General features: G+C 32.9%; 1 protein-coding gene across 11 annotated transcripts in view; it reads right to left on the minus strand.

Annotated features, from left to right (window-relative positions):
• Window positions 1–14,988, minus strand: part of ST7L (suppression of tumorigenicity 7 like) — a 121,221-nt gene that overhangs the window by 68,458 nt on the left and 37,775 nt on the right. For 9 of the 11 annotated variants that reach the window (XM_045511686.2, XM_074370170.1, XM_045511689.2 and 6 more), the window contains 2 exons: window positions 6,054–6,204; window positions 2,869–2,961 (listed from right to left, as the gene is read on the minus strand). In XM_045511686.2, the coding sequence (XP_045367642.1) occupies window positions 2,869–2,961; window positions 6,054–6,204 (244 nt within the window). Of the gene's footprint in view, window positions 1–958; window positions 1,117–2,868; window positions 2,962–6,053; window positions 6,205–14,988 lie in introns of those variants that run through there. The other 2 variants (XM_045511688.2, XM_010948316.3) reach the window with 2 other exon arrangements.

Genomic DNA, 14,988 nt, shown 5'->3' on the forward strand with positions numbered 1-14,988 from the left:
AAATATACAGCCAAATGACTCTGGGAAATCTTAACAGCCTTCTAGTTCCTGGTTCTAGTCTCTTCTGAGATGCAACTGTAGCTGTTACCTTTGGATTCTCTGAGACAATCCAGTCTTCCAACAAATTCTCTTTATGTTTAGGCTACTTTGAAGTGGTTCTCTATTACTTATACCCAAAGAACGCCTATAGCATTTACTATTTATGTAATATACATTTTAAAATAATATACGTATTATATACCTATAACTTACAAAGATATCTTAGCCCCATATATTATTTAGAGGTATAAAATATAAAGACTATGTATGTATATGTGTTAAAAAGATTACACAACAAAATATTTAAGCATATATATATTCATATATATACACACACACACATATATAAATGTACACACACATGTATGTGTAATTGGGTGAGAGGTTACACATGCAACATATGCAAAGCTTGAAATTATTTACTTCTCCCACTCCTATTCCCAAACCTGCTCCTCCTGCTGTATGATGGATTTACCATTCTTCAAATCACCTAAGTCAGATTTGGGAATCATCCCTCACCTTGGAGAGATAGGCACTCTCAACTCCAGCTTCCTTATAATCTATTGCGTACATGTAGCTCTTAACACATTGTTTATATATCTTTCTGTTAACCTATGAGCAGTTTAAGAGTTCAGAGCAGGGTAAGGAGGAAAAGTTACTAACATTTAACTTTTTTTTGAGTACTTACAAAGTACCTGGCATGTTTATAAGGATAAATTAATCACTCTGACTAATTCAAGTTATATTTATTTATTGTAAGTTTTTATGGTGAACATTATAGAGATATATAGAGGGTCAATAAAGAGAATCCTGGCCTTTAATAAGTTTACAATCTAGAAGGGAAAGATTTAGCATACAAAGCATTTTGTGAGTTCAAAGAAAGAAGAGATAACTTATCTAAGATGACAGAGGAAAATAAAAAAACCCTGGGAGAAAAATAACAGCATACTCAACTTCTACGATCTCTCCTAAATTTTCTGCTATCTGTTTGAACTTTCCAGCTCATTAAGTCTCATGTTGTAAAATTGCAACTTTCCTTCTTATACTTCAGTTCTAATGGTCCCAGAATTGAAAAACCTGTAGCACAGATTTATGTCATAAGAAGAAACAAGTGTTTATAAACTTCAGCATGCTTGCTTATTGGTTAAATCATAAAAAGGAGTTAAAAAGAAATTTACCAGTTCATAGAGAAAGAGAGTGAGTGGATAATAAGGCAGCTAAGATAAAAAGTATTATATTATATTATATTATATTAATTATATTATTTTTTAAGAAGTTTCGCCTCCTGAAAGCAGGAACTAGATGGAAACACTCTCAGCAATCATAATCCTACATATTTCTGGTTCTTCTCCCAACTCTGACTGCTTTTTTTTTAAATTTGCAAGTGAAGTCCCTCTATCTTCATTCCTCTTTATAAAGATTGTTTTGGCACTTCTGGGTTCTTTACCTTTCCATATTAATTTTGAGATCAGCTTGTTAATTTGTAGGAATTGTATTGAATTTATAGATCAATGTGAAGAGAGTTGTCATATAAATAATATTGGGTCTTCCAATCCATAAACATGGAATGTCTCTCCATTTATTTAGATTTTCTTTAATTTCTCTCAGCAATATTTTATAGATTTTAGTGTACAAGTCTTGTACTGGCTTCGTTAAACTTACTTCTAAATCATTTGTTATATTAATGCTACTGTGATTGGAATTGTTTTCTAATTTCCATATTGGATTGTTATTTGCTAGCATTGCTATATAAATATGAGTTTTGTATATTAATATTATATCCTGCAACCTTGTTGAACTTATTAGTTCTAATAGTATTTTTACGGATTTCTTATACAGAAAATCATGTCACCTATGAATAAAGACAGTTTTAACTTCTTTCTTTCGAATATTAATGTCTTTTTTTTTTTTTTTGCTTGCTTGATGGCACTAAGCAGAATCTCCAGTACAGTGCTGAACAGAAGACAGCAGACACCCTTGCCTTATTCCTGATCTTAGGAGGAAAGCATTCAGTCTTTCACCATTTAGTATGATGTTAACTGTGGGTTTTTGGTAGCTGCTCTTTATCAGGTTCAGGAAGTTCTTTTTTATTCCTAGTTTGTTTATAATTTTTATCATGAATGGGTGTTGGATTTTTGACAAATGCTTTTCTGCATCTATTGTCCTTTATTCTATTACATTTTCAGATGTTAAACCAATCTTGCATTTGTGAGATAAATTCCACTTGATCATGGAGTATGATCTTTTCTACATGTTGCTGGATTCAGTTTGCTAATACCTTGTTAAAGAAATTTTTGTCTATATTCATGAGAGATATTGTTCTATAGTTTTCTTTTTTGGGGGGGGTAATTAGTTTTATTTATTTTTAGAGGAGGTACTGGGGATTGAACCCAGGACCTTCTGCATATTAAGCATGTGCTCTACTACTTGAGCTATACCCTCCCCCTTGTTCTATAGTTTTCTTGTAATGCCTTTATTTGATTTTGGTGTCAGGGAAATGCTACTCTCACAGAATGTATTGGGGGATGCTATTTCCTCCTTTATTTCCTGAAAAGAGTTTGTGAAGGACTGAAATTAGTTTTTGTTTAAATGCTTGTAAGATGGATGCTCTTTTTAATATCTTCAATCTTTGTTAATTCATTGCATAGGGTTTCACCAAAAAAAAATTCAAGAATGAACTGAATTATACAACTACATCCAAGAAATGGCTAAAATAGTATTTAACAGTATCCTGAATTTCAATCAAAGGCACTTTTAAAATGGGAGAATACTATGAAAAACAATCTTACAATTAATTTTAAGTTTAGGAAAATGCACACATTTACTTACTAGGTAATAGCTCTCTATCAGCAGTCTCTGTGCAGCTGGGATAAGGGTAAAATAGATGGCCTTTCTCTAATGGGTATGGAATCATTCTAAAAGCTGAGGGAAAAAAAATATGTTGACATTCAATTCAATCTCATTTTCATCCTTTACTACAATCAAAGCTATTTTGGAGACATATTTTTATTAAATTTTCATATAGCATTTTATTTTCTGTTTTAGATAGACATTTTAGATGAAAGAAACAAAGTATGCAAAAGAGTGAATAAGGGGAAGAATAAGATTTATTTAGAGAATAGTCACAGTCTGCTGGAATAAAACTAACAGGAGTAGTGGAGGATAAGACTGGCTGTGCCCTTGTTGCCTCAGTCTCCTCATTACAACACAACAGACTTAACTCTCCAGGTATGAATTCCACTTTTTAGGTGAATCACATATAACTGTTGAGGTCATAACTGTTGGCAACCTAGAAGAGTTCTCAATGGCTCCTAATTTCATATGGGAGCTGTCACCAAAGTTTTCTACGAACTGAGCTTAATCTAGATCAGGGGTCACCGAAGTATCTAAATTAACTATCTAAAGGGGTAACCCTTGGCTAGACCTGGCCCACTATCTGCTTTTATAAATAAAATTGTATTAGAATACAGCCATGCCTGTTTATTTATGTATTATGTAAGGCTGCTTTCATGCTATAAGAGTTGGGCAGTTGTGACAGAGACTATGGCCCACAAGGACTAAATATTTACCATCTGGCCCTTTACAGAAAAAGTTTACCAATCCCTCACCTAGATTATATTACCAACTCTTGCAGACTTCTTAAAGAAGAAATCCTTATTGATCTACTCGGCTAGCTGATTACTCATTGAAAACTGTGATAAGGTTATCATTTTTCCCTTAGTACTTGGCTCTATAAACTTCTGTCAAATATGGATTTTATATTGCTAAAATAAAACATAGTGATTTGTCCTAAGTCACAGAGCAAATCAGTGATAACACTAGGAAACCATTCACAAGATAATTATCTGTGAAATACAGATTAAATAATATACTTATTGAAAGCCTGCACGTGCCAAGCAGAACTCTAGGCAATGAAGACACCTACAAGGTGAAGAGATACAGTACCTGGTTTTGAGGAGCCTATACACTACTGAGAAAAAAGCAAAAGGAAGTCCCAAAACAGTCAGCATTTCAGTCTTAGTAATCCCAGTTTCATTAATCTGTATATTGTCAATGTCAAGCACAGTGCCTGGCCATCAGCAAAATGTTAATGCAGAGATTCCCAAATGTTCTTGCTTCAAGGACACATAGTGCCCTTCACGTCTTAGTAATTTGCTATGATGCCCCTATGCTGAAAGAAATATCTAACAATTCCACTTAAGTAGTGGGTCTGAACAACTTTAAAAGTTTATGGTCCAACCACTGACCAGCGACCTGAAAAAAACCTCCATATAAATTGAAGGAAAAAAATAATAATTTCATTTTTAAATAACCATAATTTCTTCCTAATGGGATGTATGAGCCTGTTGGGATTACATAACTTCTCAACCCTTGTAATCACAATGAACACCACATCCTCATTTCCTGCTCCACACTGTTTTTGTTTGGTACTTGTTTTAATTATAGCAACTAACAAAAACCCAACTTTGCAAAGCTATGAGAACACCGAAAGAAACAGACAATGGAGAGCCATCTAATGTTGAAACTGTGAACTATCTAGAGCTAACAGCTTGAATGGTATCTGACAGATGTTGAGTACTGCTATGTTTCCCCTGAAAATTGAAAATATCCCATGGCACTTTTGTGAATTTGCTATTAATACCTCAACATGCCTCAGTGCAAAGTCTGAGAACTGAGGGGTTAGCCAATTTTAGTAAATGAGCACTGCATTTTTTTTTTTGAATTTTCCTTGATAGGTGATTTTAAAAAGTTATATATAAGAGATCTGGTAGTTAGCTGAAAATAGTCCAGTTCTCCAAAGAAATGTACAAATGGCCAATTCACACATAAAAAGATGTTCAACATTACTAATTATTAGGGAAATGCAAATAAAAATCAAAATGAGATACTACTTCACACCCCTTAGGATGGCTATTCTCAAAAAACAGAAAATAACAAGTGTTGACAAGGACACAGAGAAAGTGAAATTCTTGTGCACTGCCAGTAGAATGTAAAATGGTGCAGCTGCTATAGAAAATAGTACGGTGGTTCCTCAAAAAAATTAAACATAGAATTATATGATCTAGTAATTTCACTTCTAAGTAGATACCCAAAAGAACTGAGAGCAGGAACTTGAACAGATATTTATGTACCTGCGTTCATAGCAGCACTATTCACAACACTCAGAAGGGAAAACAACCCAAATATCCATTGATGGATGAATGGATAAACAAAATATTGTATATACTTACAATGGAACATTATTCAGCCTTAAAAAGGAATAAAATTCTGACACATGCTACAACATATATGCTAAGTAAAATAAGCCACATACAAAAGGACAAATATGAGTCCACTTATATGAAATACCTAGAGTAGTCAAACTCATAGAAATGGAAAACAGGATGGTTACCAGGGGGCTGGCAAGGAGAGAAGAATGGGGAGTTATTTTTTAATGGGTATAGAACTTCAGTTTGGGGTGATGAAAAAATTCTGGGGATGGATGATGATGGCTGCACAACAATGTCAATGTACATAATGTCATTGAACTGTACCTTTAAAAATGTTTAAGATAGTAATTTTTATCTTTTACTTATATTTTACCACAATTAAAAACTCTGCTAAAGAATTGAGTTGATACCAGTAATCAGGCAAACAGTTTCATGTTGTATACATATCAAAACAAAACCAAAAAACAAGTCCAATTTTAAAAATATTACAATAGCTTAACCACATTAAAAAACTTATAAACCAAGGGATATCAGTTTTCATTTTCTTTCCTTATAAATACATAATTTAAATGAACATGTAGCAGAATACCCTAACAGTTTCTAATTCTGCTTTTCCTAAATGCGGCATCAATATAAGCACATTACATATTTCTTCTACCAATAGACCAATAAATACCACCAAATCCACTTTGAAACCAATCTGAACAATAAATCCTTAAGGAAACTCAATCTCATTAAAAAAGACTGCCTGTGAATGCAAAGAACAGTGAGAGATTAGTGTTGCATTTGGAAAAGAATACTTACTGCCTTCCCATGTACACTGTAACAGATTAAGAGCACCTTCTATTCGCTTCCAGTGCTGAAGATGAAAGAACGCATAGGCAATTGCTTCACTATCACCCCGTTTCAGAATGTGTTCTGGAGGTAAAATGAGACTTTTCATTTCTAGCAAATACTAGAAAAATAACACACACACATAGACACAACACAGTAAAAAAGAAAAATTAAATTATGTTAGATTCAAATATCCACAAAAATGTAGATTCAAATTTTATAAAGTTTGATTTAAAAAATCAAATTTTATAAAGTTGATTTAAAAAACAAACATTAAGCTAGTTGAAATGACATGGGGGAGCCTACTGAAAACATATATAAAATACTCATATATAAATATGCAAATTCCAAAGATCAGAATATTCCTATAAGTAAAAATAAGGTGATAAGTGCTTTATGTGCAACTTGGCTAAACACAAAATGGAAACTCAAGCTGAAGAAATAATGTGAGAGTAAATTATGTATTTTTCCAAAAAAGAATAAGTGTAAAAAATTATAAAACACAATTTTGGAACAACATGTTATGGTAACATTAAATTTTTTTTCTTTATTCCCATTTTACAGTGAAGGAACTTAATCGTTAAGAAGTTCAAGTAAATTAATATTTACTGAGCACAAAGCACTATGCTTGCTAGGGAATACCAAAACACTACTCTCTGGAGCTTCCTAATGTAATCAGAAAGATAGATTCCTCAAGTTAATAATTATAACCAGACTATGGTAAGAACTTCATGAGAGGTATAAATACATATAGGAATATGCATAGGTGGTATTCATTTTTTAGTTTTTAAATAACCACTTTATTGAGATATAACTCACATACTTTACAATTCACCCATTTAAAGTATACAATTTATGTGAGAGGGTATAGCTCAGTGGTAGAATGGGTGCTTGGCATGTACAAGGTCTCATGTTCAGTCCCTGGCACCTCCACCAAAAGTAATAAATGTAAATAAATAGATAAACCTAATTACCCCCTCACACACAAAAACAAAACAAAACAAAACAAAATTAAAGTACACAATCCAATGGTTTTTAGGATATTCACAGGTGCAACCATCACAATTTTTGAACATTTTCATCACTTCAAAAGGAAACTCTGTACTCCTCAGTTATCAGCCTCTACCCCCATTCCCCTAAACTCTAAGCAACCACTAATATACTTTCTGTCTCTATAGATTTGCCTATTCCAGATATTTCATGCAAGCAGAATTACATAATCTATGGTCTTTTTTGACTGGTTTCTTTCACTAAGCATACATCCATGTTGTAGAATCTATCAGTACCCCAATTCTTTTTGTGGCTGAATAAATACTCCATTGTATGGATAGACCACATTTGTTTATCCATTCATCACTTGATGTACATTTGGTTATTTTCACCTTTTGGCTATTATGAATAATGCTGTAAGAAACATTCATGTATGAATTTTTATGTGAATATAGGTTTTCATCTCTCTTGGGTATATACCTAGGAGCAGAACTGCTAGGTCATATGGTAACTCCATGTTTAAGAGGTATTAATAATGATTTAAACCACCTGATGGAATTTGGGATTTGAGCTGATAAATAAAGATAGGTGGAATATGGATGAGCAGATTGGGGAGTGTGGTGGGGACAAGAACAGGGGGACATATTCAATGTACAGGGACAACTTAAACAAAGACACTGAGCCAGGAGAGCACAGTGCAAGATGCATTTAAGCGATTAGTGAGCATGCCTGTTAAAGAAGTTTCAGCCTATCAATTCTTATTCACATATGAAATTAAATTTTACCTTAAACTCTTGAAGAAAATACTTGCCTTAATATTACAGTCCATAACAAAAGCAGCATAATCAGTTATTGCACCAATCAAATGTACTAATCACATGAAGAAAGATGCAAAATTTACCACTTTTACATCAACTTTTTTATGAAAGTGGTCAACCTCAAACAAAATCTTTTAAAAATAGTTAGCTAACTACTTCTTCCAAAGACTTAAGCCAGAGTACACCTCCCCTACTAGACTAGGTTTGAAACGACCTCTTGGGTTCTCAATAATTTGATACCAAATTATGCATCATAAGGTCCAAACCACATTAACTTCTATTATAAAATATAAAAAGAGAACTATTTCAAAGGTGTCTTAAAAGATATATTCTTATATCTTAAATTCTAAGTTCTTCAGGTTGTTACACAAACTAATGAGATAAAACCACATGAATAGCTGAATTTGTGAAACACTTTGCAGAACTGCTACAAACAGGAAATATTCTAAAAACAAAAAATTGCAGTGGCTTCAAATGTTAAGCCTTAGGTTATTAATCAATACATATGTACTCTTGGTATTAATACACCTAAAGTAATTTTTCTTTTTTGTTTATGGAATATGCCTTTTTAACACTTACTAAGCTTAATACCCATCTTTAATTACTCTTTCTCCTATAGTCCAATAAAGTTGAAATTAAAAAGCAAAGAGATAAAAGAATTATTACTCTTAATCTTGATGTCTGGCCCTCTCCTCAAAGTGTAAGAATGCAGTCTGCTCATCAATTTATTTTAGCAGATGTCACAAGCTATGAGATTATTTACTAATCCAGTTTGGGGACTTAACATTTCCCATTCAGTTTCTTAAAGGAATGCAGCAGAGGTTGTGTCCTGGTCAAGCAAAGCCCATTTGCTGCCTGGCTGGGTTCTCTCCCCTTAGTGCCTTGGGCCTATATTCAGGAGGGTAATATTCTTTCTAATCCTCTTTAATCCTTGCCCATTTTTTTAAAACACAGTAAAAGATCACTCGCACCAGGCGGCTGTGGGAAAATGGACTCAAATAGCTGACCTCTGACATGACTCCTTATGCTCTTTGCAAGTGCACTAAGGGCTTCTTCAGTAGGAAGTAAAGAAAATGCAGCAATCACAGTGGAATCTCCATCATAAAAAGAATATTTTATTTTCAGAGAGGTTTAATACTTAAACCAAGTCCTTTCTATTAAAATTCTGCTTTATTTTAAAGATTAAAATATCTTAAATTATTTTCAATGAGTTTGAGAATTCTGAAGCATTAAACTAAATAAATCCCATCTTGGTAGCCACTTAGCAAATGGTAAGCAAAGATATTAAGTTAACAATTATTCAGTAAAACTTATATGATAAAAAAGTATCAACTTAATATTTCTAAAAAATATACTTTTGAATAGCAACTGTATATATTTTTCTGCTGTGTAATAATCTAAGTGACAATTCAGATAATTAACAGTAATCAAACAGGTATGACACATTTATTAGCAAATGATACTTCAGGATTTTATATTAAAAAAACTTTGCTATTTAATAATTTAAAAATCTTCCTTATGCTACTTTATTTTTTATCATGTTTTACCTACCAGCAAATGTCCTTTCCAATTTGACTTTAAAGCAATTCTTATTTTTCAGTTTCTAATATAACACGAAAATAAAATTTCACCCTCAAAATAAAAAGGGTATTTTTCAGTTTAAGGAAAATGTACTTAAAGTAGGTAATTATGGGATCATTACTTATTTTATTTCCTCAACAAAGTGCTACTGAGGAATTTCTGCTACCCAGAATAAGCTGTAGGTTACTGCACAACAGAAACTGTATCCTTCATTCTACTTCAGCATCTAGCATATTACACTACCCAAAGTAGGCACTAAAATAATTATAAAATAATTACAGCTAAAATGTCCTCAAACTCCTAACTATATTTCAAATTTTTACTTAAATATATTTTCTAGTTCTCTGCACAACCTAAAAACAAAACAAAAACAAAAAAATTCCGCTAGCAAGACTTTACTTTTTTATGAAGAATATGAAAAGTTAAAAACTGAGGAGTGGTTTGTTTTATTTTTGGTCCTTTTTTTGCTTATGAGAGTACATGCTCACAGTACGAATATGCAAACATTGCAGAGTTACATGGAAAATAATTTATTACAAGATTGGAGAATAAATGAATAAAGATAATAATTTGTTTTATGTTTGTCTGGATTTTTTTTTAAGCACAATATACTGACTCTACTTTTCTTAAAAAGAGAATCAAACTGTTAAGCAACTCACTTTTTACTTCACAATATATCTTGTGTATCTCTTTCTGTCTCTATAGAGATCTAACTCATCATTTAAAAATACTGTATAGTAGTCCATTAAAAGCTGAGTTATTTTTTAAGAAATAAGGTCATGCTGAAATTGTACTACTGTCCTCAAAAGGCCCAAGGTGATATAATTTACCAAACTCACAAAATGTTAAGTGGATTAAAAATTACAAAATGAGGTGGGATCTAAAATTTTATTTTCTTTAACTTAGGTCTTTATTGTAATGCAGATCTAAACTACAGACATGTCTATTTACCAAACACTTATTAAATGCCTGTTATTTGCTAAGCAGAGTATCAGACATAAAATGATGAGTAAGACAAGAGTCCTGCTTTTTAAAAATCTCACAAGGAACTAAGGGAGACACACACAAACAGACAAAAAAAAAAAAAAAAAAAAGAGAGAGAGAGAGATAATGAAGAAACAGAAGAGAGAGCCATTACCTCCTGGTTGGGAAAAATGGGAAAGACACTTCTATGAAGGAGGCAACAGATGAGCAAGATCTTGAAAAACAAGCAGAAACTTGCCAAGTGGAGAAGAGACTGACCATGTGTACATAGGTAAGGAGTCATAATGATACATGGCCAATCTAGGGAATAGTAGCACTGGGGATAAGGTGCGAGGCAGAAGTGGCAAGGAGTGAGGTTGGAGGCAGATACTGGACCCAGACTGTGAAGGTTTCTATAATGCAATACTAAGGTTGGTCCTTATCCCATAGGCAACAGGATACAAGCAGAGCTCTTTAAGGCAATGGCCAGAGTAGAGAGGGGTTGATGGCAGGGAGACCACTGAAGATCTATTTTAATAGTCCAAGCAAAAGATGATAAAGTATTTGTGATTGCTGTATTTTTATACGTATATCTGTATATTTAAAAATGCACAGAAAGTGTTTGGAAATAAATACATCAAACATAAACAGTGGTTACTTGAAAGAAGTAGAATTGGAAGAGAAAAAACAGGAAAATTTTACTTTATAAACTTCTAAAGGCTCTGAATTTTCTAAAAAGCACTCATTTTATAATAATAATAATCTTTCAAAAGAACAAGTAGTGAAGGTGCACAATGGACAGTGACAGCAGAGATGGAATAGATGGCTAGATCTGAAAGACATTTCAAAGGTTATAATATGAATTGGTAATTTGGAAAAGGCAGAAGTAAGGATTCATTAGAGAAGAGTATAATAAAGCCATAAATCAAAAATATAGAAATAAGGAAGGAGAGGCAAGTTGGAGAACAGTCTTAAAAATAAATTTTTTTTAAATTCAGTTTGAGACACATTAAAGTGTCAGGGGTACCCAACATACATCCAGTTAAAAATTTCCACTACTAGATACAAATGCAAGTCTGCAGATGAGGAAGGAAGCTAGAGTTAAAAGACACAGATTTGGAAATTATCAGCAAATAAAATATAGTCAAAGACATAAACCAAGGCTGGTACCTATTATGCGTTGCAGGATCTTCCATATTACTTTCAAATCACCTTACTGTTATATGTGGAATAAATCAGAAATTGCTTGGGCCAATTTTAACTAGTATTCAACTATGGACAATATATGCAAATAATTACTCAAGTCTCTTGCTTTTCAGTAAAAATATTAAAAATTAAGGCTACCTTGGAAGATATAGTTAAAAAGACATAATGATGTATGGTCTGATGGTTTCTTTTATAACTCTAAACCCATACCTATGCTTACACTCAAATTCACTTTAATTTTGAATTGCTTTGATCTTTATCATTTATCTTTAGATTACTTTGTTTCTATTACTTTGTAAATCTTACAACAGCTTTTGACCAAAAGCAATATAATTCTGACCTCAAGTAATGATAATGCTTTATAATCTTCCTCTTAAAAGCAGAGGTTAAAGAAAAATCTCTCTGAAGGCATCTGAAATTAAGGTACTTTGCTCTTGATCAGTCATGCACATCAAGAGCCAATTTATCTCTGCAATTAGTTTTCTCAGTGCACATTCTATGAGATTGGACAGGCAGGCCGAATGCAGAGAGTCCACATGGAGGTGTATTTGGGGGGAGACTAGAAACAGTTCCCAGACAGAAAGTAAACAGAACTACTGTATGGATACACTGAAAAAACATAATACTACCTAAGAGTCTCAGGAGCAAAGGGAAAGTGATCTTACATTGAAAGGAGAAAAAAAAGGAGGCTAAACAGGGCATGTGCCTTAGGAAAATTTCTTTCACATCACCCTACACGGCAGCACCTCAAGAGATAAGCATTTCATATCTCAACCCTTCCACCTGGGCCACAGTACAATATAATGGAAAGACAAATGCCTCACTATGCTCTTAAGTTTGGGTCACAGACTTTAACACCACTTTCCTTTTCTCCCTATACTCCTATTATGCCACCAGAAGCTTAATCGAGGGCCCATTTCCCTCGTCTTTTATATATACTTCTTTAATATAGATAGCTTGGCCAAAGAGATGTAAGCTGGCTGCCAAAGAGCCAGTAGTATCTTCTCTGATGGATGGGGCTCATAACATCCTCAGGCTTCAATTTCTGATCAACCAGAATGGATTTAACCTTTATTTATTTTATCTTTATTTGTTATTTATTTTTAAAATTCCCCTTGTACTTATAAAAATCTCCTGGCATGGCCTACTTTCTCAGGAGTACAATACCAAAAACAATTTTATTGTAAAATGAGAAATAATAATTTTTAAAAGCTACAGATAACATATTCCTAAACGTGTACTCAAGTTGTAGAGATTTACTAAACGAGTTTTTATTATTGTTTTGCTTTTAAATGTTCTGCTTTACTCTTCCCCCAAGGGCTTCTTCTGTATGACACAAATAAATTGTCTTCAGGTATTAAGCATTTCAAATTAGTTACTTCCTAACTGTCTCAATATCTTCACCTCATCTCAACAAAGGAATCCCTATATCTTAAATATTCTAAAGTACTAAAATAATATTCACAAGGGAAGAGTACATAATGGAACAGCTTAAACAGGAAAAAAAATGGTAATAGAGCAATAAAGCAATGGTAACCATAACAATCAACACTGTTGCCTGACACTCAGACATTGTGTTAAGCACTTCACATGTATCATCTCATTTAATTACAAGGCATGATACTTTTGGACAGTGCTTTCCATGCTGAGTCAGATTCTTTTTTTTTTTTATTGAGGTATAACTTAAAAATAGTAAAATGCACATATCTTAAGTATGCAGTTAAATGAGTTTTGAAAAATGTACATAAGCAACACCATCACGTCAAAAAGTTGTCCTTTCCAGTTAATCCCCCTACCCTGACCACCTGAGGCAACTATATCCTAATTTCTAGCACAATAGATCGCTTTTGTTTTGCTGTGTTTTATTTTTGCATTCTGCTATTCTCTTTTATTTATTTTTTAACAACTTTATTATGGTATGATTTCTGTATAGTAAACTACACATATGTCAGATGTACAATTTGATGAATTTTAATACATGTATACACTAATGAAACCACCACCACAATCAAGATAGCTAACATTTCATCACTCCCCAAGAGGAGCAAATTTCAAATTTCCAATTTATCCCTTCCTGCCCCTTTACCCTCAGTAACCGTAAGTTTGTTCTCCATGTCTGTGAGTCTGTTTCTGTTTTGTAGTAAGTTCATTTGTGTCCTTTCTTTTAGATTCCATATACACTTTTGCCTTTTCTTGAACATCACATAAATGAAATCATTTATTACATACTCTTGAGATTCATCTACTTTTTGCTGTATCAGTACTTCTTTTCCTTTTATTGCTAAATGAATTTTTATTTTCTTGGGTGTATACCTTGGAGTAGAACTTCTGGGTCACAGGGTGAAGTATATGTTTAACTTTATAAGAAATTGCCAAACAGTTTTCCAAAGTGGTTGTATCACTTTATATTCTTAGCAGCAATGTATTAGAGTCCTAAATGTTCCACATTCTTACCAGCATTTTATCAGTCTTTTCAATTACAGCCATTCTGATAGACATGATACTGTGTTATAATTTTATATTGCATTTCCCTGATAACCAAGGATGGTGAGCATCTCTATATGTGTTTATTGGACATTCTAATATCTTTTTTAAAAAAAAATTTAGAGCTTTAGCTTTTTAAACTTACATAGTTATCAAAGGAATAAAGCCAACCACACAATAAGAATCAACAGAATGCAATAATCCGATCATAAAGGACAGTCAAATGTACTTACACATATTCAAGAAATCAATCATCTAAGTTATAAATAATAAGTAGTTCATTTGTGTCCTTTTGTTTTTTTTTTTAGATTTAGCAACATCATATGGCATTTTTCTTTCTCTTTTTGGCTTACTTCACTTAGAATGACGACCTCCAGGTCCATACACGTTGCTGCAAATGGCATTGTTTAATTCTTTTTTATGAGTAGTATTCCATTTATATATATATATATATATAAAAATAAATATATATATATATATATATATATATATATACACACACATATATATATATATCCCACAACTTCTTTATCCAGTCACCTGTTAATGGACACTTGGGTTGTTTCCATGTCTTGGCTATTGTAAATAGTGCTGCTATGAGCACTGGGGTGCATGTGTCTTTTCTAATTATATTTTCCTCTGGGTACATGCCCAGGAATGGGATTGCTGGATCATATGGTAAGTCTATTTTTAGTTTTAAGGAATCTCCATACTGTCCTAGATAGTGGCTGCACCAATTTACATTCCCACCACAGTGTAGGAGGGTTCCTTTTTCTCCACACTCTCTCCAGCTTTCATTGTTTGTAGACTTTTTGATGATGGCCATTCTGACTGGTGTGAAGTGATATCTCATTGTAGGTTTG

This window comes from Camelus bactrianus, chromosome 9 (assembly GCF_048773025.1).
Source record: "Camelus bactrianus isolate YW-2024 breed Bactrian camel chromosome 9, ASM4877302v1, whole genome shotgun sequence".
NCBI classification, from domain to species: Eukaryota; Metazoa; Chordata; class Mammalia; order Artiodactyla; family Camelidae; genus Camelus; species Camelus bactrianus.